Source organism: Oncorhynchus mykiss, chromosome 30 (assembly GCF_057628025.1).
Source record: "Oncorhynchus mykiss isolate SJ-2025 chromosome 30, ASM5762802v1, whole genome shotgun sequence".
Lineage (NCBI taxonomy): Eukaryota > Metazoa > Chordata > Actinopteri > Salmoniformes > Salmonidae > Oncorhynchus > Oncorhynchus mykiss.
Genome location: NC_143051.1, coordinates 38,355,692 through 38,382,482, shown reverse-complemented (window position 1 = coordinate 38,382,482; position 26,791 = coordinate 38,355,692). Strand labels below are relative to the sequence as shown.

General features: G+C 42.1%; 1 protein-coding gene and 1 long non-coding RNA gene across 5 annotated transcripts in view; one reads left to right on the top strand and one right to left on the bottom strand.

Moving 5' to 3' along the window:
* The window catches only part of LOC149970294 (uncharacterized), a 138,272-nt gene that overhangs the window by 13,156 nt on the left and 98,325 nt on the right, over positions 1-26,791 (bottom strand). The gene's annotated exons all lie outside the window — the stretch shown is intronic.
* LOC110488444 (RNA-binding motif, single-stranded-interacting protein 3) overlaps positions 9,077-26,791 on the top strand; it is a 350,151-nt gene continuing 332,436 nt past the window's right edge. For all 3 annotated transcript variants that reach the window (XM_036970692.2, XM_036970690.2, XM_090228213.1), the window contains exons 1-2: positions 9,077-9,322; positions 12,782-12,969. In XM_036970692.2, the coding sequence (XP_036826587.1) occupies positions 12,793-12,969 (177 nt within the window). In that variant the 5' untranslated portion in view covers positions 9,077-9,322; positions 12,782-12,792. The remainder of the gene's footprint in view (positions 9,323-12,781; positions 12,970-26,791) is intronic.

The following is a 26,791-nucleotide window of genomic DNA, read 5'->3' as shown; positions in this document are numbered from 1 at the left end:
CTACATGCAATGTTTAGCATTGTATCCCATATTTTGGTATGCACATGACCTGGGCCCGGTTCCCCGATAGCGATGCTTTGATGAGGCATGTGTCGATACTGATCGGATCGAAAGAAAGGAAGCACTGCTCCTGGATCAGCGTTCTCCCTTTCCAATCTTACCTTAATATTATAATTATTCCACAATACTGACAACGGATCATCTCCTAGAGAGATATTATCACCTATGGCTACAAACATTGAAGCGGCATATTCTAATGCTTACCCTATAATAATACACTAATTCAAGATTTGGCACATCATGAAATAGGCTATATAGAGGCAAAAAGTTTGGACAGTCGTGTACAAATTGAATGAACAATATCGTTCAAATATATAGGTCTACGTAGCCTATACTGTATTTATCTTTTAATACAGAGATCTCAGGGTTCGTTTGAAGCGTCTTTATGTCCTTCGCTTGTTATGCAAAGAAATTGCCAACTTTTTGTATTTATCGTCACTGTTAAATTCTTTCTGAAGTGGTCCGTGGTCACAGAAAGACAGCGGAGATCTTCTGTGTGTAAAGTGATGCGGTGGGGCAAGAAAGCAAAGTTACAGACGCACAAATATCATACCCCCCTGTTATTGTAATGGTGAGAGGTTAGCATGTCGTGAGGGTATGATATTTGTGAGTCTGTAACTTTCTCACTCATCATTGTTGACGATTTATTCAGGACTATCGGTAATCGTGGTAGCATCCACATTAATGTAGAAGTGTTTAGAAACATATTGTATTCTTAATTACAATAAAAGTGTCTCCAAAATGACACAATACATTATTTACCATTAATTTCTATTGGGCACAAAATGATCTAAAATGCAACCAAAACAAACAGCAAATGCATCCAGCAAGTTTGCCGAGTCACAAGCTTGATGAAATCATTGCATGCTAGGAATATGGGACCAAGTACAAAAATGTTGACTACTTTAATACACATCCGTGAATTTGTCCCAATACAAAGGGGTCCCCTAAAATGAGGGGACCATATAAAATAAGTGCTGTAATTCCTAAACGGTTCACCCGATATGGATGAAAATACCCTCAAATTAAAGCTCAGAATCTGCACTTTAACCTTATAGTATCATTTCCAATCCGAAGTGCTGTACAGAGCCAAAACACCAACATAATTGTTACTGTCCCAATACTTTTGGAGCTTATTGTAAGTATTCACTCCCCTTTTGCTATGACACTCCAAATTGAGCTCAGGTGCATCCAATTTCCTTTGATCATCCTTGACAAGTCACAACAACTTGATTGGAGTCCAATGGTGGCCAATTCAATTGTTTGGACATGATTTAGAAATAAACACACCTGTCTATATAAGGTCCCACAGTTGACAGTGCATGTCAAAGCAGAAACTATGCGATGAAGTCCAATAGTCCGTAGATCTCCAAGATAGAATTGTGATGAGACATACAGTACAAGTTTGGACAAACCTACTCATTCAAGGGTTTTTCTTTATTTTTACTATTTTACACATTGTATAATAATAGTGAAGATGTCAAAATTATGAAATAACACTTATAGAATCATGTAGTAACCAAAAAAGTGTTAAACAAATCTAAATATATTTTATAGTTGAGATTCTTCAAAGTGGCCACCCTTTGCCTTGATGACAGCTTTGCACACTCTTGGCATTCTCTCAACCAGCTTCACCTGCAATGCTTTTTCAGCAGTCTTGAAGGAGTAATTTCCATTGCTCATGTTTCTTGGCCTAAGCAAGTCTCTTCTTATTATTGGTGTCCTTTAGTAGTGGTTTCTTTGCAGCAATTCGAACACAAAGGCCTGTTCCTCTGAACAGTTGATGTTGAAATGTGTCTGTTCCTTGAACTATGTGAAGCATTTACTTGGGCTGCAATCTGAGGTGCAGTTAACTCTAATGAACGTATTCTCTGCAGCAGAGGTAACTCTGTGTCTTCCTTTCATTTGGCGGTCCTCATGAGAGCCAGTTTTATCATAGTGCTTGGTGGTTTTTGCAACTGCACTTGAAGAAACTTTCATGACATGTTCCGGATTGACTGACCTTCATGTCTTAAAGTAATGATGGACTGTTGTTTCTCTTTGTTTATTATGTTTATTATGTTCTTGCCATAATATGGACTTGGTCTTTTACCAAATAGGGCTGTTTATCTTCTGTATGCCACCCCTACCTTGTCACAACACAATTGATTGGCTCAAAAGCATATAGTGTTCCCTGTGCACACAACCCATGTGGAATTTGGGTCTCCGGCAGTGTTTGGAACTGCCGATCTGCGGTCAAGATTGTCAAGTTCATCTCAGCCTCAGCTGCCCTTCAGTCCCTTGACTTTTTGGCCCTGATGGAGAACTGGATCAACCCAGAAAACAATGCTATTCTAGATGCTCTCTTCATCTGATTATGTTTAGTGTCATAATCCAGTCATCGCAGTGGTGGCACAGGGCTACTAATTTCTCCTAAATTGAGATTTTCTCTTTTCTTCCTCTCACCTGTCCTTCTCCTCCTCATTTGAAGTCCACTGTCACTTGTCCACTCAAGTTTAACATTGTTGTCATCTATCGCCCACCAGGTGCCCTTGGAGAGTTCCTCAATGAGCATGACACCTTGATAATATAATTTCCTGACGATTGTACACCGCTCTTCGTACTTGGTGACTTCAACCTCGCGACGTCTGCCTCTGATTAATTTATTTCCGACTCTCTTTCCCCTCCTTGCGTCTCTTGACCTCCCCTTTTCCCAATCCCCTCCAAGACAGACCTCAGCTTTACTAGAGGCTGTTCGCCTACTAATATCACTGCAACCCCCCTCCAGGTCTCTGATCACTACTTTGTTTAATTTTCTGTCTCCCTTTCCTCCAACCCTAGCCACTTAGCCTGTACCCAGATGGTCATGCACCATCGCAATCTTCTCTCTCTCTCTCCAATTACTCTGTCCTCTTCTATCCTATCATCTCTCCCTTCTGCTAAATCCTTCTCCCTCCTGTCTCCTCTTCAACAATTCTGCCTCTTCAACCCTGCTCTCCTCCCCGCATCCTATGACTCGCACTGTCCCCTCCCCTCCTGCTCCGTGACTCGTTGAGAGCTTACAAAACAAGGCTGCGGGCAGCTAAGCAAAAACGGAGGAAAACTAAACTTCTGGAGGACCTATCATCCTTTAGCTCCCTCTTCCCTACCTTCTCCTCCTCTGTATCTGCTGCTAAAGCTTCTTTCTATCGCTCTAAATGTCAAACTTCTGCCTCTAACCCTAGGAAACATTAACATTAGACCATTTTAGTAATTTAGCAGACACTCCTATCCAGAGCGACTAATGAGTGCATACCTTTTATTATTGCACTGGTCCTTCATGGGAAACGAACCCACAACCCTTCAAAATGGCCCGAGATGCTCCCCTCCTCAAGAAACCAAAACTCGACTCATCTGACATGAGTCGAGTTTTCTTCCCAAAACACTTTAGCGTGCTGTCTCTGATCAACTATCATTATCCCTCTCAGAACGATCTTCTTGACCCTAACCAGTCAGGCTTCATGACGGGCCACTCTACTGAGACTGCTCTTCTCTTTGTCACAGAGGCTCTCAAAGGTGACTCTTACTCTTCTGTTCTCATCCTCCTAGATCTATCCCCTGCTTTCGACACCGTAACCCATCCGATCCTTCTCCCCACCCTCTCAGGGCTGGGCGTCTCAGGCTCTGCACATTCTTGGATTGCCTCCTACCGGGCAGGCCGCTCCTACCAGGTGACGTGGAGAGGGTCTGTGTCTGCACCACGTACTCTTAATACTGTTGCCCCCCAGGGCTTAGTTCTAGGGCCTCTACTCTTCTCTCTATACTCCAAGTCACTCGGGCCTGTCACATCCTCACATAATCTCTCCTATCATTGAGTATGATACTGAACTACTTTTCTCCTTCCCCCCCTTCTGACACCCAGGTGGCGACACACATCTTTGTGTGCCTGGCAGATATCAGCTTGGATGTCGGCCCACCACCTCAAGCTCAACTTCTCCATCACGGTTGACAACTTCAGTGTCACCCTCCCAGAGCACAAAGAACCTTGGTGTGACCCTGGACAACACCCTGTCATTCTCTGCAAACATCAAAGCAGTGACTCGCTCCTGCAGGTTCATGCTCTACAACATTCGAGGAGTATGACCCTACCGCACACAGGAAGCAGCACAGGTCCTAATCCAGGAACTTGTCATCTTCCGTCTGGACCACTGCAACTCTCTGCCCGCCTGGTTTTCAACCTTCCCAAGTTCTGCCATGTCATCCCGCTCCTCCGCACACTCCACTGGCTTCCAGTTGAAGCTCACATCCACTACAATACAATGGTGCTTGCCTACAGAGCAGCAAGAGGAACTGCCTCTTCCTACCTTCTGCCCCCCCCCCTCCCCCGTGATATGTGTTTGTCCCACCTAGCTATCTTAAGATGAATGGACTAACTGTACGTTGCTCTGGATAAGAGTGTCTGCTAAATTACAAAAATTGTAAAAATATATAATCTCATGAGGGCGCACAGCCACAAAGTCGTCCAATCGGATTTTAAACCTAACCCTAACCGGAACTTTAACCCTAACCTGTGCCACACTGCTAACACCAACGCCCAACCTTAAATGAAGACCAAATAGCACATTTTCGATTTTCATGTATTTTTACAATACATCTAGTGGAAATCGCTCAGCTCTGCCTCCAGGGCAAGATTCATGACAATAAACATCAACCTGCGAGAAATGTGGGCCCGAAGGTACTACTCCATAATCAGGCTTGGCCGTTGTTTATCAGCCAGCCTGCCAGGCAGCGTAGTGTTAGCGTACATGTGAGACGTGCTGCTGTTAACCACAGCAGCTTAAGAGGTCTGTCCTCCACCCGGGCTCCACGGTCTCACGGCTGGGGCCTCACCACCTTGCGCTCTGTCAGGTGTCAGTGGGGTGGTAGTGGTACAGTAGAGCTAGGGACTGACAGTCAGACACCCAACGCTGCTACAACCTTTGTCTCTGAAGAACATTTCCACAGATTCTGTGTATGTTCTAATATAAAATGGATGCCAGGGAATGAGACACAGAGGGTTATCTGTATTTTTTTCACATGCCTGTTCACTCAACATTTTTACAGAAAATTACAGAATTTTGTGTTAATACTAAAGCACTTAGGTACAGATTATTGAAACCCATTGCCCTACATTTTAATAGCCTTCTGATGACTGATTGCATGTTCCAGGCCTTTTGTGTGCTTCTTATATGGTCACGATACTCACAACACTCTTTGGCAAAAGTCCCACACCTTGCATCTGTCATTCTTCATGGCTTTTAAGGCAAACTTGACAGAAGTGTGGCAGACATTGAGATGAGGACAGCCTGGCTACAGCCAAGGCTCTGTGTGTTGAGTTGGCACTCTCTCTAGTGGAGGGATGAGAACAACCACATGGCTTGTGCATCAACCTTGGCTCCACTGTGTCCTGTCTTAACTATCTTTGCCAGGTCCCCTTCATAAAAGAGGTTTCTAACCTCAAGTGTCTTTTCCTGGTTAAAAATAAAAAAGCAATACTTTAAATTATGTCCATTAGTATACTGTACAAAGGAAATCCTTACAAACAAAGACATTGTAATAGTATTATACAAGACAACAAAGCATTGTTGTAGGAGCCATTTTGGCCTATTTATGTGGTTGTTGTGATTTTATTTGTCCCCCAGTTTTCCTAACAAAAATAAATATAGATATTTTTATATTTTTTTTGTTCTTGGACTGTAAAATTACCAGGAAATGAGTTCAAAGTGATTTTAATTGAGGAAATCTGTTCCAACACATAAATAAAGGCATACTGTATGTGATCGTAGCCTTTGACCATGACTCTCAATTCCATTCCATTGCACAAGAGTCATTGGACAAAGGCGTCTTCTGTACGGGGTTTTGTTAAGATCCTTGATGCTCAATCTGAACATGAACAGGCGTCGCTTGCGGGACGCCATTGGAAGCATAAGGATCTTATCTTTCATATCAGTGAGAAATGATTTTCAAAAAACAAAAGGTTCAATTGATACATCTTGTTAGGGTTAGTGTTCCCACAAGGCCTTATCTCCATGTTACAGTACTTGTTTACGGAAAACAGGCGGAAGACAAGAGGCGACCGACCACCTGTGCTGATTAGCTATCTAGCATACGCCGAACACATGTGTATAAGCGTAACTCGGGAAGTGTAGCGGAAATGTAGTTTAATCGAATGGAGGCACCCAAAGCTGTGTGGATCTATGCAAAACTGCTAAAGTATTTGAAGGATTATTTCTCGCTGATGAAAGATGAGGGCCATATGTTTCGAAAGCCGTTATCGCAAGCAATGATTAAGAGACGTTTCTAAACGTTAAAAAGCGTTGGGACTGTAGTTCACTTGAGACAGAGGTGGGCGAAGCTAACGGCTGAGAACTGTAGGGAGAAGTCAGAATGCTGCCTAGAGTTTTCAAGAGTTAATGTGATTGTATCCCAATGTAATCAAGGTTTGAAATTATTCCCGTTTTTCTCAAATACTAAATCTGTTTGGGATTCTTGTCGTCAATTTGCAGTGTACACATGATTTATAGCTGTTCCTGTCCCCTGACCATCCGTGCAAGGAAAAATCGGCCCACGGCTGAATGTAATTGGGGACCCCTAGCCCAAGCTGGAGCATTTGAAATTGGGGGCAGCAACCCCCGATGCCAATACAATTATTATTGAAACTGATTCGTTGTATACTCTATAAGCCTTCAGTAGATTGACATGTATGATGTGAACATTATGCAAGTTCCGCATAAAACGCAGGCCTACTGGAAACCCACAGTGAGGGGTCTATGTTTCCGAAGTATAGGCCCTGTTTGAAAACATTTGAAAGGCATTCTTCATTCGGTCCCTTCCTTGAAGTAATTACTGATCTTACATGATTGGAAAGGTGAAAGCCTCTTTCACATTACTTTCACCTATCCAGTCATTTATAATCAGCGAATACTTTCAAGAACTTCAGGGCCAAAGCCTGTGTTCTATAACGGGCCGAGCTTGCAATTAGAAGTGTGCAAGTGCCCTCTAGTGGCTTACATTCAAGGCCTTACTGTCTGTCAAACAGTGTCCTCTTACCAAAGACTGGATAATGGCCTGATTGTAGGGCCTTGGTCACTCAATTGTTAATTGGATCCATTTTCAACATGGAGTCCCTCAGCGGCTCCTGATGACTCTGACAGGCCCAGTTGGAGGCCAACTGTCTACTGGGCTAAAGCAGTAGAGTACTGCATAGCATGTCTTTGGGCATACAGTGAAGTTGTTACTATAACCATGCAAACAAGTACAAACATGTTCAACTTACTGCACATATGTCATGATGAAAAATACCCTTTGAGAAGACTAACCCAGTCGTAAATGGAGAGTGCATTATGTCGGTGTTTCCTTTGCTAGCATAATTAGATCATTATCTTAAAACTAGCGGATATGTTGTGAGTCAGAAAACTCGACACTCAGCTTCTTAGGCCTACCCTCTGCTGACAAAATCATTGTTTTCCCATTGTCTGTCATTTATTCAAACCACATGGAGATGCTGGATGGAAGGGGGAATGCTGGACGCTCAGCCGTGTGGATCTGCCAACCGCCTGCATCCTTAGGCACTCCCTGGCACCTCAGCCCTTGGCCGCTCCTGAAAGAAAATAATTACCAATGGGGCGGAACAACAATGCCCAGAAAACATCTGTCTGCACCGGATGGATAGGGGGGTGACATGTCCATGTCCCTGCTGGTTTAAACCAAGCCCAGCCCGATGGGCCTGCGTACAGTTACTTACAGCAGACAGCCACAGAGCTCCAATTCCACCACACAGAGCCTGTCTCCTTGGCGATAGCTGCCGTTAACACAGACGAAGGCCCCCGGAGCAGTTGTTCGTTTGGGTCGGTGCCATTCTGTTTGGATGATGCATCAGTATGAATGGCCCCTGAGTAGATGTAGGCATGGGCTGTGTCCTAAATGGCTCCCAAATGTTTGTCGAAAGTAGTGCACGATATTGGGTACAGGGTGCCATGTCTATGGGCTTTCATCAAAAGCAGTGCACTATTTGGGAGTAGGCTGTCATTCGGGATGCATCCATGGACAACTCCCATGTGACTCCTCAGCCGCAGCCTGTGTGAACAGACGAGAGAGTCTTGGTCTGAGCCCCCCCCCCCCCCCCCCCCAACAGCTCATCCCATGGTGAGAGCACATAATTAAAATGTTTTCAGACATTTACTACCCTCCTTGGAGATCTTTCTCCTCTCTCGATCGTCTCCGTGCAAAGCAAGTACTTTTCCCAGCTAATTAAATGGATTTAATACCAATAATAAAAGTATGTTGTTGCAACAGCATGTGCGGATATTGCTAAATTATTTTAATTCATGCCAGCTCTCAAAAGACCAGCTCTGGGCAATTAGCAATGCTTACTGTAAGCAGAAAACAAATTACAATTGGGGAAATAACTTTATGGAGGTCTGTCGTTGCTTTACTTTTGGAGTCCATTATAAAAGTGTGTGTTGCCACCTTGTGGTTATAGTTTGCACCTTACACAAATATAAAACATTTTGGTAGCTGTTATTACAGAACAGAAAAAAAGTAATAACATATTAGAATGGTAACAGGTTATACTGTAATGTATTTTCACTTATCACACATTCTATTCAAGGTGATTGCATGCATTCATATTGATGAAAAGCTAAATATAATTTCTGAACCCAACAATTTGAAGAAGCTGAAACTTTGTGTTTGAAGACCCATTGCTGTCAACAATGTGGTCTTGGTGAGTTTACAATACTGTTATAATAATCAGAGCACAATGCTGAAGTAGGCCTAGATCATACTGTACGTGTTGCTGTAAGACTGAACTGTGAATTCCTTGACTGTGACTTTAGTGACAACATTTGACGCACCAAAAAGTAGCACCACAATGCCATGAATCCCATTCTTCCATCCTCTTGATGTTACTCTTGATGACCCCGGCTCCACGGGAACCGGGATTTTTTTTTTGAGGAAGAGCTCGATCGGAGGAGGATTTGTGACAGCGCGCAAGGACACGCCTTCTCATTAAACCGGCAGTTTGTGCGGCTCCACCTTGCCGTCACTGCCGTGTCGTCAGTAGCGAAACGAACCGCACCGCTGCCTCTTCTACATTAGTTGTTATACTCCCCTCTACTTAATTAACCTTGTACGTATTATTTTGTCCCCGACGGTTGTGGTGTTCTGCGTCAAAAAAAGCAACAGAGATGTAAAAGCAAGTTACACCGCATCTTCCTCGTCATTGATATGCAGCTACTGACATAACCAGGAGCGCTGGTGACAGGTATTTTGGTGTTCTAGCGACTTGTGTATATTACGTTAGCTAGCTACGTTCAACACATTTAGCTGTTGGAACAGTGTATCCTCACTAGGCTACTAGTCTGGGTACAGTCTAGGTACAGGCACAACATACTGATATTGTGTCAACACGTAGGAAGAGAGTTAGGCTAAATGTGCATTTTCGTTATTATCCTTTAGTCTACTCGGACTGACCTAAAGCTGTCAAGTAGATCCTCGAATAACCTTTCTCGAATAGAGAATAAACCCGGGAAGAAACACGATAGGGTACCTTGTCGTCTAATTGATGCTGTTTAATGCAATTCGCCTACTTTCCCATAGGGAATAATCTAAGCAAACTGCTTTTTTAAGCTTAAACGTCAATTATCTAAACTCGTAAACTGTTTTTTTTTCTTTCATTTTCACAAATGTTGTAGTTTAGGGTTCTCTGGTTGAATTGCATCCTTTAGATTGGAAACATTTTCATTTTGAATTTTTAGGTTAACCACATTACAATGATTGTGAGATACAAAGACGATGTAATAATATATTTTTTGGTATATATTTTTTTCCTTCAGGATTTTGGAAATTCTCTGGTGACCCCGTTTTCATATCCGGCTACTCTGCATGGGGTCGCTTTCCCTAGTTTGGGAACCGCTGGGCTACATTGTAATACATACCTATCTGTAGGCCTACAGTGCTGAATGAAAATAAAAATAATTGATTAATTGAGTTGGATGAATCTACAAAATAATTTATTAATAGGACGACAGTTAAATCCAATATGTCCCGTATATATTGCCCTCCATGATATTGAAATTATATATATTTTTTGAATATATATATATATATATACCCTCTATGGCCTTATGGAAATGTATGAATGCATTTCTGTGCACAGAGCTAATGCTATGGTACTTTTTGGAGAGGCCAAAGATTCACAGCGCCGTCGTGAGGTGTCTTTTCCAACAATTTGGTCACTCATCAAAACTGAGCTGATTTATACTGAACAAAAATATGAAGGCAAAGTGTTGGTCCCATGTGTCATGAGCTGAAATGAAAAATCACAGACATTTTACTTACGCACAAATAGCTTATTTCTCTCAAATTTTGTACACAAATTGGTTTACATCCCTGTAGTGTGAGCATTTCTCCTTTGTCAAGATAATCTATCCACCTGACAGGTGTGACATTAAGAAGCTGATTAAACAGTATGATCATTACCGTGCTTCTACATCTGCATTGCTTGCTGTTTGGGGTTTTAGGCTGGGTTTCTGTATAGCACTTTGTGGCATCGGCTTTATAAATACATTTGATTGATTGATTACACAGATGCACCTTTTGCTGGGGACAGGTGCTTGGGACAATAGAAGGCCACTCTAAAATGTGCAGTTTTGTCACACAACTCAATGCCAAAGATGTCTCAAGTTGAGGGAGCGTACAATTGGCATGCTGACTGCAGGAATGTCAACCATAGCTGTTGCCAGAGAATTGAATGTTCATTTATCTACCATAAGCCGCCTCAACCTCGTTTTAGGGATTTTGGCAAATATGGCCAACCGGCCTCACAACCGCAGACCACATGTAACCACACAAGCCCAGGACCTCCACATCCGGCTTCTTCACCTGCGGGATCCGTCTGAGACCACAACCGAAGAATTTCTGCACAAACTGTCAGAAACCTTCTCCGGGAAGCTCATCTGCGTGCTCGTCGTCATGCTGCTGACGCCAAATCCTGACTGCCATCAGCATGACGCAACAGGAACCGGCATTTATTGAAACAGGTGATGGTTTTCCACTCCTCAATTATGTGGTGATCGCGTGCCCACTGGAGCCGCTTCTTCTTGTTTTTAGCTGATAGGTGTGGAACCCGTTGTGGTGGTCTGCTGCAATAGTCCATCTGTAACAAGGACTGACGAGTTGTGCGTTCCGAGATGCCGTTCTGCACACCACTGTTGTACTGCGCCATTATTTGCCTGTTTTTGGCCCCCCTTTTAGCTTGCATGATTCTTGCCATTCTCCTTGGACCTCTCATCAACAAGCTGCTTTTGCTTACAGGACTACCACTGGCAGGAAAGGTTTTGTCTGTCACACTATTCTTGTTAAACCCTAGCCATTTTCGTGCATGAAAGCCCAGTAGGCTGGCAGTTTCTGCAATACTGGACCTGTTGTGCCTGGCACTGACGATCATACGACGCTCAAAGGCACTTAGGTCACTCGTTTTGAAAATTCTAAGATTCCATCGAACAGTAACAATGCCTCGACATCTGTCTACCTGCTTTATATAGCAAGCCACGGCACGTGACTCACTGTCTGTAGAAGCAAACCATTTTTGTGAACTGGGTGATGTACCTAATAAATTGTATATTACAGTACAAGTCAAGTTTGGACACACCTACTCATTCCAGGATTTTTCTTTATTTTTACTCTTTTCTACATTGTAGAATAATAGTGAAGACATCAAAACTATGAAATAACACATGGAATCATGTAGTAACCAAAAAAGTGTTAAACAAATCAAAATACATTTTATATTTGAGATTCTTCAAATAGCCACCCTTTGCCTTTATGACAGCTTTGCACACTCTTGGCATTCTCTCAACCATCATCGGTAGTCACCTGGAATGCATTTCAATTAACAAGTGTGCCGTGTTAAAAGTTAATTTGTGGTATTTCTTTCCTTAATGCGTTTGAGCATATCAGTTGTGACAAGGTAGGGGTGGTATACAGAATATATTTGGTAAGAGACCAAGTCCATATTTTGGCAATAACAGCTCAAATAAGCAAAGAGAACAACAGTCCATCATTACTTTAAGACATGAAGGTCTGTCAAATTTCAGGAACTCTGAAAGATTCTTCAAGTCGCAAAAACCCTCAAGTGCTATGATGAAACTGTCTCTTATGAGGACCGCCACAGGAAAGGAACACCCAGAGTTACCTCTGCTGCAGAAGACAAGTTCATTAGAGTTACCAGCCTCAGAAATTGCAGCCCAAATAAATGCTTCACAGAGTTTAAGTAACAGACACATCTCAACGTCACCTGTTCCCGAGGAGACTGCGTGAATCAGTCCTTCATAATCAAATTGCTACAAAGAAACCACTATTTGGTCTAATGAGTCCAAATTTGAGTGGCCACTTTGAAGAATCTCAACTATAAAATATATTTGGATTTGTTTAACACTTTTTTGGTTACTACATGATTCCATATTGTTATTTCAACGTTATGATGTCTTCACTATTATACTGCAATGTAGAGAAATGGTAAAAATAAAGAAAAACCCTTCAATGAGTAGGTATGTCCTAAGCTTTGACTGGTACTGTATTTGCACATGCGCTTGCATGTGTGTGACTGTATGTGTGTATACTAGTGCGTCAGCTCTGTGAATGTGTGTTTCCTATTTCTCTTCCCTTACTCGCTCTTTGGTTCTCTCTCCCCCTCCTCTCTTCTCGCTCCATGGAATGGCAGTGCAGGGGAAGATGGACATCCAGAGTGGCATACAGATGGCAGTGGAGACTCTCCCCTGCTCCCCCCAACAGTCGGGTACCCATCAACAGAGCGAGCCAGAGGACGGCCAGACAGAGGGGAGTGCCAGGCCTACCGCTGACAATCACAGCAAGGACACCCAGCCAGCTGCTGGCCACCAAGACGACAAAGTAAGTCTGTATCCCTCTTCCTTCCACATCGCCTGTGTGTGTGCCTGTGTATTTATGTTGGGGTGGGAGGGATCAATAATGAGCCTGCCTCCAATGCACTGTTTCTGTTTGCATGGAAGGCTTCTTCTAATGCTACATTTAAAAAAAAGGGGTCCAAAAGAGAGATTTGGCTATCCCCATAGGAGAACCCTTTTTTGGTTTTTAGGTAGAATCCTTTTTGGTTGCAGGTGGAACCCTTTTGGATTCCTGAAATGTATTTTTCCTAAGAGTATAGAAAGAGACAGACCCGGACGCTTGGCTGTTTAGTTCCGTTCACCTGTATGTTTGTGTTCATCGGTGTGTGTACTGTGCCTTCAGAAAGTATTCACACCCTTTGACTTTTTCCACATTTTGTTGTGTTACATCGGAATAAAAAAAATATTAGATTGAGAATTTGTGTCGCTGGCCTTCACACAATACCCCATAATGTCAAAGTGAAATTATGTTTTTAGAAATGTTTACAAATGAATGAAAAATGAAAAAAGAGTAAGTCAATAAGTTTTCAACCCCTTTGTTATGGCTAAATAAGCCTAAATAAGTTCAGGAGTAAAACATTTGATTAATAAGTCACATGATAAGTTGCATGGACTCACTCTTTGTGCAATTATAGAGTTTAACATTCTTTTTTTAATGACTACCTCATCTCTGTAACCCACAAATGCAATTATATGTAAGGTCCCTCAGTTGAGCAGTTCATTTCAGACACAGATTCTTAAAGACCAGGGAGGTTTTTCAATGCCTCGCAATGAAGGGTGCCTATTGGTAAAGTAAAAAAAAAATGCAAACATTGAATACCCCTTTGAGCAGGGTGAAGTTATTAATTACACTACGATGATACAGCCGTTTTTCCTGTCTCAGTTGCTGGAGAGGAAGGAAATCGCACAGGGATTTTACAATGAGACCAATGGTGACTTTAAAACAGTTAAGAGTTTAATGGCTATAATAGGATGGATCAACCACATTGTTGTTACTCAACAATACTATCCTAAATGACAGAGTGAAAAGAAGGAAGCCTGTACAGAAAATATTTCATAACATGCATCCTGTTTGCAATAAGGCACTAAAGTAAAACTGCAAAGAATGTGGTAAAGAAATACATTTTATTCACTGAATACAAAGCGTTATGTTTAGGGGCAAATCCAACACATCACTGAGTACCAACTTTCATATTTTCAAGCATGGCGGTGGCTGCATCATGTTATGGGTATGCTTGTCATCGGCAAAGACTAAGGAGGTTTTTTTGGGGATAAAAAGAAACGGAATAGAGCTAAGCAAAGGCAAAATCCTAGAGGTAAACCTGGTTCAGTCGGCTTTCAACTTTCGGCAGCACAATAACCTTGTACAATCCAGGTGTGCAAAGCTCTTAGACTTACCCAGAAAGACTCACAGATGTAATCACTGCCAAAGGGATTCAAACGTGTATTGACTATTGGTTGTGCATATTTATGTAAATGAGATATTTCTGTATTTCATTTTCAATACATTTGCAAAAATTGTGTGTAGATTGATCAGGAATTATTATTATTATTATTATTATTATTATTATTATTATTATTATTATTATTTTGATCAATTTTGAATTTGAATTGAATAAGTCAAGAGGTATGAATACTTTCTGAAGCCACTGTAGCTACCTAGCTAAAAAAAGTCTAAAGGAAATCAGGTGACACTAACCCAGACTGCTCCCTCCATTGAATTGGCATTGCTACTGTAACGTTAGCTTACAGTATTGTCACGTATATAATTTGCTATTTACATAGATAGCAAACGTTAGCTAGAAAGCTAATGAATTTAGCTAGCTGAAATGGCTCAATAGCATTTACTAAAATGGGCAATAACTTGACCTTGGTAATATTAGCAGATTGCATAATATTTTTGATCTCACCAACTTTGACAGTTCTCTTGCCTATGAATACAAATGCTAGAGCTACTGTATCTTTACTGTGCTGTTAACATGCTAGCTAGCTTGCCAGGCAGCTAAGCTAAGCAGCAACTTTTGATAGCCACATAATAGCGGTTGCTTTTTAAATTCTACTGTTTTTAATCTTACCTTGTGGTATGAAAAGCTGTTAGGAGAATGTTGGAGAATCCGGTTGGCTAGCTAGCTAGTTCCGTCTCGATCGTTCACTGTTTGGCCGTCACTTGCCAGCCCTGGTCCCAACAATTTTGCACCTTATAGGCAATATCAAAATGATGATAATCTAAGAAATAGCCTAGGTTAAATTACCATAGATTCTCATGTGGACCATTATATGAAGCTAGCGGTATTATAAGGCTATCTCAACCAATATGCCAGACGTTGTTTGGAGAGAGCAGAGTTGGAAAGACTTGCATTTTCTCTTGAGCTATTTTATAGCGTTCCTGTTAGGAGTGGGAAGATTTTCAGATGGAGACAAATTTGGGTGATCAATATTTATTTCTAGGCATGTAGTAAACTATTGCATAATCATATTTATGAAGTACATTTTCTTGTAAAAATAACTGCCAGTGATTCTCAGCCCATGCATTGGCAGACTACTCTGTTTCAATGAAAACACACATGCTAGGCACATTTGATCTCACCTGCCCATCTAGAAGAGGAGAGGTAGGTTACTGAAGCTGAAGCAGTGTGAATAATGCGACAAAGAGGAGCTTTTAATACAATAGATAGGTAGGCCTAGGCTAAAGCATTCAAAGCAGTATGACTACCGTTTACAAATAATCTGCGGGACAACAAAAATATTTTCATTCCAAAGTCGTCTGCCAAACCTCCCTCTCCCACCTGCAGCATGAGAAATGCAGACCGCGCCGCAATGATCTCTGTCGGGACCCGCAGCTCTTTAGTTGACAGCCTAACGCGAGTAAAATAGCGCCATGCTTTACCAACTGAGCTACTTAGCCTGTGCATCTAGGGCCTATGTGTTGTTTTGGGATCTCATTCTAACGAACATTTCCTCTGGAAGATCTGTTTTCACTGACACTCCGAAACCAATAAGCTACTACTACAAAAGACATTGTGATCTCTGGTGGACAACCAGAGACTTACACAACCAGAGACTTTACTCCCTGTAGATGGATTGAGTGTTTTCAACAGAGGGACAGCAAAGACATACACACGTAAATATGTACATTGCAATTCTTTCGAATGAGCGGTCGTTCATGTGCAAAGTATTTGTGTTTTATTAGCATAGTTATCAGCTGTCTGTACGATAGTGTCATTTCTTTCGCTCCCTTTCCCGCTCTTTTGAATCCGCCATTTTGTGTAACAAGCCGTCATATCGTTTTAGTCCACTAGGGACTTTTCATTGCATTGTGTAGTAATCAATGTGTAAGCTATCCTGTTTGTGTGTTTATGTAATTCTATGATTATTTAGTTAGTTAGTAAATAAATAAGCCAATTTGTATATCGATGATTCGTCATTTATGCTAAGGTTCATGCAGATTTGAAGTCAACAACGTTCAGAATGAGACTGGTATGAGGTAATGAGAATTAATGAATTGACTGTGAGTTTAGTTGGGAGATAGTAACTCGTTAAATAACTTTTCCTGTGGTGCCCTAGATTACTACATAACTAATTGTTATATGATTAATTGAATCGTGTAATAATTGAACGTGGTATGTAACTATTTTATAAAATAACGGTCAAACACATTAATGATAGTCGAGACACGACAACTCTGAGTGAGTCCGCTTAGCATATTCACTCTCCAATCTCTACGGTCTTCATCATCATGCAGAATGACAGCAGCCTCCACTCCCCCTCCCTCCATATATACAATGTCAGGCATCAGGGCATGACAGGAACCTCAAACCTCCTCCGTCAATCATCACAGAGAGACAGTAGGCCTTGGATGACAGGAGGGCAGGCCTATGGAGACCACCAGAGTAAACACGGCACACAGAGAAAAACGTACATTCTGAAGTAAGTCTCGCTATGGCAAGTCATTGATTTCAAGTTCAACGTCATGTGAGGACTGGTGTCATGGTGAAGAAATGAAACACGAGATGAAGATGGAGTTCTCTGATTACTTCTCCATATAGATTCAGTATTTTATGGTTTGTAATATTGCAGGCTCTTCTCTCTCTCAATTGTTGTTTGTGTTGCTGCTGTGTTTGGAGTAATGAGGCGTCCAGTGTGCTTTGAGAGAGCCAAGATACTATATAACAATAGCAGCATCAACACTTGCCCCTTGCCTCTCGGTGGGTGGCCCTAAGGGTACTGTATCTGTGTCATTACCCTGGCTCTCTTACATTTGTGTGTGTGTGTGAGGGAGACAAAGGAAGAAAGTGTGTGTGCGTTTTTCTGTCGAATAAAGTGGAGACACCACTGTCTGCAATTTAGTTGGGGCCGCCCCGGGGTCTGTGCCTCTCACACCGGCTGCAGCGGTATCATCGATTTTGTTTGGAGAGTTTATTCATCAAGATGTCATCAGTGGAAGTGGACTAATGTTATGTTCCCCGTTAAACTGGGCTTGCATCTAGACTATACTCCTGTGTATTAGTGATTCATCATAGAGTGTGGACATTGGGTACAGACTCCGGTGCTTTTGGTACTGATTCTGAACAGCCTCTCTGCTGTATGGCATACCACTGCTCTCCGTTTATGTTTACGACCGTGTTTAGTACAAGTTTAATACGGTCTTTGCTAGACTGTCATGAGTCTTACTGGACATGGATGTGGAATGTAGATCCTACGTCTTAGTTTGAGATCAGTTGTCCCCAACGGGTCGATCTTCAAGGCATTCCTAGTCGATCATCAAACATTTCTATAGAAAAGCCAACGATAATGGCATAAAGGCTTGTGCTCTTTTTTAAATTCTCTGTGTTGCGCTGTTGGCGGTAGGTGCGCTTGATTCAGAAGACCTGCACACCGGGTAAGTAAAGTGTTCCCATTTTCAACCATTTCATTTGTCGGAAAAGTCAAAAAGGCCTACCAGTGGGCCTACTGCGCTGGCCAATCGGATAGCTCAAATCACGTGCCTACCTACAGCTTCCATGACCCTGGCTACAGCAAAGTTTGATACTAGCCTATGTGAGATTTAATCTTTTAAAACCATATCCAGAGAGAGACTGTCAAAGAATACAGTAAAGAGCTGCTGTTTTTATGAGCGAGTTCAAGTCTTATTCAACACTTACAAAACATAAAATGTGGTTCTCTCTACTTCCACTCACGCTGCCGCTGAGATGTATGAGTAGCCAAGTGTATCGATAGCCTTGTGATTTTATTATTATTAGTAACTCTCCGTGTGTATTTTAATATCGAGGGAGTATTTCACTTTCTCTGGTCATAGGAACAACATGAATTTGTGCCAGAATTGGTGCCTAAATTGCAGACAGTGGTGACCCTGCCTGAGTCCGATGCGGTGCGAGTCGAGTTTCACCATCAGGTGGAATACGGTGTCCCCTCTCTCCGGTCAGTCTCACCGGAGGAAAGGAACGAGGCAGACCGCCTGCTGCTCTCTCCCTCCCTCCGCTGAGATTAACGCCGTGTTCAAAACAACAAAATCTTAGATTTCAGTGCGTTCAAGACAACTACGAACTGCTACACCAACTGATCTATTTTGTTATCAAAGTTTTGAAATATAATATGTTCTGAGAAGAACAATATTGGCAGGCCAGGCATATAGCCAATAAGCTGTGATAAACCTATTATGCCTCATTCCAACAGAACTGTTTTATTAGTTTGTTTTTTAAACATGACAACAAAAATATAAAAAAATCTGAGCGATACACTCTTAGAAAAAAGGGTCCTAAAAGGCTTCTTCAGCTGTCCCCATAAGAGAACCCTTTTTGGTTTCAGGTAGAACCTTTTTTGGAGTCCAGGTAGAACCCTTTTTGGTTCCATGAGAACCCTCTGTAGAAAGGAACCAAAAAGGATTATTCAAAGGGTTCTCCTTTGTGGACATCTGAAGAACCCTTAAAGGTTCTAGATAGCACCTTTTTTTCCCCCTAAGAGTGTAGATCTCGGTTTGGTTTTGACTGCGATAGTGATCTTGACTCAGGAAGTATTGGTGACCACTGCTTTAGATGTACAGCTGTGACAGAGAAATTACAAGGTGTAGAAATGAAATCGGTTCAGTTTTGATTTGTAAAAAAAAAAATCCCGGATTTCGGTTTCGATAATTTATTTAAGACATTAAGTGCACTCTGCGTTATGTGGGTTGAATGCTATAACACTGGCAAGTGTCCTCACTGACATTTTCAACCTGTCCCTGACAGAGTCTGTAATACCAACATGTTTTGAATAAAAGTCCCATGATGGTAGTAACTGCCCATTACTGCTGATCACTTATTAGTCATAATTTATTCACATTACTTTAATAAAATATTTCAGTTGTGTATATTACATTAGTTTTAGGCCTATTTGATATCTTTATTATTTAATTCCAAGTGATCAGCTTCTGCCTATGCTGTTTGACAAAATCACCATTTTAGTAGTTCTTCAAATTAAATAAGGCATACTTTTTTAAGACTGCTGAATACCAACTATCAATCTTAGATAATGTATTTTCAGGTAGATCACAAAGCAACTACTCTCCACCCCTCTCGACACCCGACAAGGCCCTCATCCCTGTCATTCGCAGGAGAAAGACACAGAGATATCTGGGACGTAGGTCGGGGTGCCTGGTAAGGATCCGACGGCGAGTGGGTAATCTGCCTCTACCATCAGTCCTATTAGCCAATGTACAATCATTGGATAACAAAATAGACGAGCTACGATCACGAATATCCTACCAACGGGACATTAAAAACTGTATCTTATGTTTCACAGAGTCGTGGCTGAACAACAACATGGATAAAATACAGCTGGCGGGCTTTACGCTGCAGCAGCAAGATAGAACAGCTGCCTCCGGTAAGACAAGGGGTGGCAGTCTGTGTATATTTGTGAACAACAGCTGGCACACTAAATCTAATATTAAGGAAGTCTCGAGGTTTTGCTCGCCTGAGGTAGAGTATCTCATGATACGCTGTTGACCACACTATTTACAAAGAGAGTTTTCATCTATATTTTTCGTAGCTGTCTATTTACCACCACAAACCGATGCTGGCGCTAAGTCTGCACTCAATGAGCTGTATAAGGCCATAAGCAAACAGAAAAACTCTCATCTAGAGGCGGCACTCCTAGTGGCCAGGGACTTTAATACATGGAAACTTAAATCCGTTTTACCTACCAGCATGTTAAATATGCAACCACAGGAGAGAAAAAAAATCTAGACCACCTTTACTCCACACACAGAGACTCGTACAAAGCTCTCCCTCGCCTTCCATTTGGCAAATCTGACCATAATTCTATCCTCTTGATTCCTGATTACAAACAAAAACTAAAGCAGGAAGCACCAGTGACTCGGTCAATAAAGAAGTGGTCAGATGGCACAGATGCTAAGCTACAGCACTGTTTTGCTAGGTTTCTTCCGATGGCATTGAGGAGTACACCACATCAGTCATTGGCTTCATCAATAAGTGCATCGATGACATCATCCCCACAGTGACCGTACGTACACACCCCAACCAGTAGCCTTGGATTATAGGCAACATCCGCACTGAGCTAAAGGATAGAGCAGCCACTTTCAAGGAGCCGGACTCTAACCCGGACGGTTATAAGAAATCCCGCTATGCTCTCAGACGAACCATCAAACAGGCAAAGCGTCAATACAGGACTAAAATTGAATCGTACTGCACCAGCTCCGACGCTCGTCGGATGCAAACTATTACAGACTGCAAGGGGAAGTACAGCCACGAGCTACGACCAGTGACAAGCTAAATTACTTCTATGCTCGCTTCGAGGCAAGCTACAAAAAGCATGCATGAGAGCTTAGCGACTGTGTGATCATGCTCTCCTTAGCCGATGTGAGTTAAACCTTTAAACAGGTCAACATTCATAAGGCCGCAGGGCCAGATGGATTACCTTGACTTGTACTCCGAGCATGCACTGACCAACTGGAAAGTGTCTTCACTGACATTTTCAATCTGTCCCTGACAGAGTCCGTAATACCAACATGTTTCAAGCAGACCACCATAGTCCCTGTGCCCATGAACATTAATGTAACCTGCCTAAATTACTACCGACCCATAGCACTCACGTCTGTAGCCATGAAGTGCTTTGAAAGGCTGGTCATGGCTCACATCAACACCATTATTCCAGAAACCATAGACCCACTCCAACTTGCATACCGCCCAACAGATCCACAGATGATGGAATCTCTATTGCACTCAACTGTCTATTCCCACCTGGACAAAAAAAACACCTATGTGATAATGCGATTCATTGACTACAGCTCAGCGTTCAACCCCATAATGCCCTCAAAGCTCATCACGAAGCTAAGGACCCTGGGACTAAACACCTCCCTCTACAACTGGATCCTGGACTTCCTGACAAGCCGCTCCCAGGTGGTAAGGATAGGTAACAACACATCTGCCACACTTATCCGCAATAGGGAGGCCCCTCAGGGGTGCGTCCTCAGTCCCCTCAAATACTCCCTGTTCACCCATGACTGCATGTTCAGGCACGCCTTCAACACCATCATTAAGTTTTCCGACGACACAACAGTGGTAGGTCTGATCACCAACAAGGATGAGAGGTCAGAGAACTGGCCATATGGTGCCAGGATAAAACCTCTCCCTCAATGTGATCAAGACAAAGGAGATGATTGTGGACTACAGGAAAAGGAGGACCGAGCAAGCCCCCATTCTCATTGACGGGGATGTAATGGAGCAGGTTGAGAGCTTCAAGTTCTTTGGTGTACACATCACCAACAAACTATCATGGTCCAAACACACCAAGATAGTCGTGAAGAGGGCACGACAAAGCATATTCCCCCTCAGGAGACTGAAAAGATTTGGCATGTGTCCTCAGATCCTCAAAAAGTTCATCTGATGCAGCACTCCATCACTCTGCTTCTTGGTAAAATAGCCCTTACACAGTCTGAAGGTGTGTTGGTTCATTGTCCTTTTGAAAAACAAATGATAGGCCCTCTAAGCACAAACCAGATGGGATGGCGTATCGCTGCAGAATGCTGTGGTAGCCATGCTGGTTAAGTGTGCCTTGAATTCTAAATAAATCAAAGACATTGTCACCAGCAAAGCACCCCCACACAATAACACCTCCTCCTCCATGCTTTAAGGTGGGAAATACGCATGGGGAGATCATCCGTTCACCCACACACCACGTCTGACAAAAACACGGCGGTTGGAACCGAAAATCTCCAGTTTGGACTACAGACCAAAGGACACATTTCCACCGGTCTAATATCCATTGCTCATGTTTCTTGGCCAAAGCAAGTCTCTTCTTCTTATTGGCGTCCTTTAGTAGTGGTTACTTTGCAGCATGAAGGCCTGATTCACACAGTCTCCTCTGAACAGTTGATGTTGAGATGTCTGTTACTTGAAGCATTTATTTGGACTGCAATTTCTGAGGCTGGTAACTCTAATGAACTTATCCTCTGGGTCTTCCATTCCTGTGGTGGTCGTCATGAGAGCCAGTTTCATCATAGCACTTGATGGTTTTTGCGACTGCACTTGATTGACTTTTATATTAAGATATTCCACAAATCAAGGCACACCTGTGCATTCCAGGTGTCTACCTCATGAAGCTGGTTGAGAAAATGCCAAGAGTGTGCAAAGCTGTCATCAAGGCAAAGGGTGATTATTTGAAGAATCTCAAATATAAAATATATTTAGATTTGTTTAACACTTTTTTTTGGTTACTAAATGATTCCATATGTGTTATTTCATAGTTTTGATGTCTTCACTATTATTCTATAATGTAGAAAATACTAAAAATAAAGAAAAACCCTTGAATGAGTAGGTGTTCTAAAACTTTTGACCGGTAGTGTATGTAGCCTCGCTCACTTTTATTTTCCTGCTGCTATTATAACTGTTTGTTAATTACATTTTTTTCTTATCTATTTTTTTAATTAACAGTTATTTTTATTAACTTCATTGTTGGTTAAGGGCTTTTAAGTAATCATTTCACTCTACACCTGTTGTATTCGGCACATGTGATTTGATTTGATCACGCATTCTTCTGTCTGTTCTCTCTGTCTCAGACCGTACAAGTAGGCACGCAGTGGATAAGGGTCATTGTAGTTAATTTAGCGCAGAAAACATGGTAATTATGCGTAATATTGGCCTGTTGGAAACTACAACTCCCTACTACATCGCTCAGTTCCGGCTTGATCTGATTTATATCTAGATAACAACATTGCACTCACAGAAATGAAAAACAAAATGAAATAATTGAACCAATGTCGGTCAATTACTTGTTTAAAAACTGGAAAATAACAGCACTATGAGTCCTTCACTGTGTTCTTCTGGACTTTATGTTTTGTGTCATTACAGCAGACATTCTTTGTTGAACTCGCACAGAATACTAAGCTAGCTGGCCACCACGCTCTGCTAAACTAGAGTATTTGGTTATTTGGAATTTTACTATAATTGGTGTCATAACAGTCTAGTGACCTTTTAAACTCATTAACGGCGCTGGAAGGCAGAATGTCCCCTAGTAAGCACAAATCTTAAACCACACGTAGGAGTTGAGCTGATTCTGCAATTTTTTAAATAATTTTGCTCCAATTTGGTGTGTGTATATATCTGTTCTCTCAGAAAAGTTTTTTTGTTTGTTCTCATAAGCATATAATGGAGAGTGATAATTCAGAACATTGGTAATTTGCGGTCTGTTTTCATTAAGGATGACTCATTTGGGAGAAAGCTTTTAAACACGGAGTGGAATTGTTATACCGACAATTATGTCTGGTGTATTTGATTACGAAGATGACATGCATGCTAATTCAGAAAGCGAGGTTACAAATTATATTAAACTGCTCACCACGTAAACTGGGTGTGTTTGAAAATGAACAAAATCCGTAGCGTAAGCAAAATGAATGTTTAGCAGATGAGATTTATTTGATTTTAGCCAGATAGAGTAGGTTTTGATTAAATGGGACTCTTTGCTTTAATCTCATTGCTTTAATATAAAACTATTACAGATGAGGGTGAATTGGTTGGTAATTTATTTTGTCATTTGTTGGCCAGATGCTTTCAATCTACCCGTAATGCCTTGGGTCTATGGATTCCCTGATTTTTCCATTCAGCCGACCTAAAGCTCCAGAACAGATGGTCTGTCACCTTGCTGTATGGTTAAGCTAGATAAATCCCCAGCTAAACCAGTGATAGTGTTTAACACAGGTTGCTGTCGTTAAAGCTCCTGGCTAAGTATCCTATGATAATAGCACACCAATTTCTTTATCACTATTCACTCTGAAGTCTGGGGGTGTTTTTGAGCCTGTCTCCCTGGAACGGAGAGAGACTGCTGAACGTTGCGTGCTCCTCATGACAGAAGGTGTCTGTTCTGTACCTTCAACTCTCGGAGGCACGTGCTCCCCCTTTTTTTGTGTGGCTTCATTGACTGCATTTGACACTATTACTCGTTTTGACGTTTGGTCCTGGTCAAAAGTAGTGCACTAAATAGAGAATTGGGTGTCAATTGGGACACAGTCGTTATTACCGCGTTGTTGAATTGTGATCATGGTTCGGAAATGATAGCTAAGGCTGTGTTTGGACAGGCAGCCCAACTATGATCTTTTTTCCACTAATTGGTAGTTTGACCAATCACATCAGCTCTTTTCACATCAGTTCTTTTCCGAAGCTGAACTGACCAATTTGTGAGGAAAAGTATCAGAATTAGACTGCCTGTCTAAACACAGCCTAATATTCATGAAAAGCAGATATGGTGGCTTTCCTCACACTTTCCCTATAAATAATTTCCATGAAATGTACTTTTTTTTGCCCGCCTCGACTTCATTATTTGTTTATACATTACCCATTCCCCAAATACTGAAGGCAAATATTTCCTCCCTCTGTCCCGCGTCGTTCTGGTTTATGTTAGAATGTGGACGTTTGAGCGAAATGCAGACTGACACACTGAACAAACCCTCCTGCCTAGCACCCGTCGCCCACAACAGCGCAGATTAACTCTCTGCCTCAATTACCTCGACACTGGTGCCCCCGCACATTGACTCTGTACCGGTACTCCCTGTATAAAGCCTGGCTATTGTTATTTTGCTGCTGCTCTTTAATGATTTGTTACTTTTATCTCTTACTTTTGTTGTTGTTGTTATTTTCTTAAAACTGAGTTGTTGGTTGAAGGCTTGTAAAATAAGCGTTTCACAAATACAATTTGATTTGATTTGCTATGCCCTGGTGTTATTTCTCCTCCCACACATGCTTTTGAAGCTCTAAGAGCATCCCTGCATGCCACCGATCCCACCAGCCTTTCTCCGGGTATTGTTGGGGCCGGCCTCGATCCTCCGCTAGGATCCAGAAGCACTGGTTAATCAAAACCCCTTACAAAATCGAACTGATTGTTTTTACTTGGATGGCACCATGACAAAGTGTCTTATGTTTAGAATTGAGCTTCATACTCTTTATACTCTGTGTTTCAGACTCTTAATTGCCTCGTGATAATTGACCATAAGTTAATGAGCCTCTCCTCTTTAGGAGGAAGCACAGTTTAGTATGTACACCACTTAACTACAGTAATGAAATGAAAGGCTGTAACTCATATCACATAACGTCGAAGGGCTTCTATCTATCCAACTCTATCAGGAAGGACACAACCCGCTGTGCACAGACAGTCAATTCAACGTCTAGTTTAGGTTCACTTTTGGTTGAGTTGTCAACTAATGTGAATTCAATGTGAAATCAACAAGGAAATTCACCATTTCATTCGATTTTAGGTCAAAAGTTGGGTGGAGGGAAAAAAAACAAAATGCCCTGACATTGATGACTTTTTGCAAATCCAATCAGTTTTCCATGTTGATTCAACGTCAAAATCAATTCAAGGACCTGCAGCGCATTTGCTCTATTTGGTATCTCCAGTGGATGCAGGTGAATTGTTGGGACTGTAGGCCCAATCCTATTGAGATACACGTGTTTAGCTCAAAGATGTGAGGAATTCATCCATTGTAGATATGCACAGTCAAGTTGTGTGTGTGTGTGTTCAATGTTCTGCATCCTCCCCTCAACACACACACACACATACATACATACATACATACATACTGTACATACATACATACAGATACACACACACACACTCAGCTCCGTAAAACTCTATTAGCTTCTGTCACAACACATTTATCCCTCATCTGTTTCTCAAAGCATCGTTGCTCTCTGTGGCAAAGTGGGCTCCTTTTAGTTTTTTCATTCGCTCGAATGGAGCGCGATAGCAAGGGCCAAACCATCTCAGACTCTTGTCCAAATCAGTGATTTTTTTTTACCCTAAAATAGCCCTGCTGTCAGCTCGCCTTAGGAGCCCTGGCCTCTGAGAGCCAGTTAACGGGATCAGTGCTCACTGGAGTGTGTGGCTCAGTGGTAAGACATGGCGTTGGTGACACGTTCCTCCTTTGATGGGATCACGGCTCGCTCCTAATCCCCCTCTGTCCGTCTAACCTGAGGGGCTAGATCCAGGAGATCCAGGGGTGCCACCTGTTCCCCACTTCCCCTCCACTACGTTTTACCTATAGTCGTTTCTCAAATGGTACGGACGGACGGACGGGGGGGGGGTAAAGTTTCCACTGAATGGTATTTTTATACTTTGGGTGGCTGTGTATGGTTCTGTTTAATGTTGAGCTTGTTCGCTGAGCTCTCATGAATTGTGATGAGCTCAGCTAGCACATGAAAGGTTTAAGTGAGACTTGTGCAGAGTATTTGTCGAAATTACTGATGTACCGAATCTTGGTGACACAAGTTACTTTGTTATGGCCTCACGGTGCAATTATTGTACTGCCCATCGCCCAGCCGTAC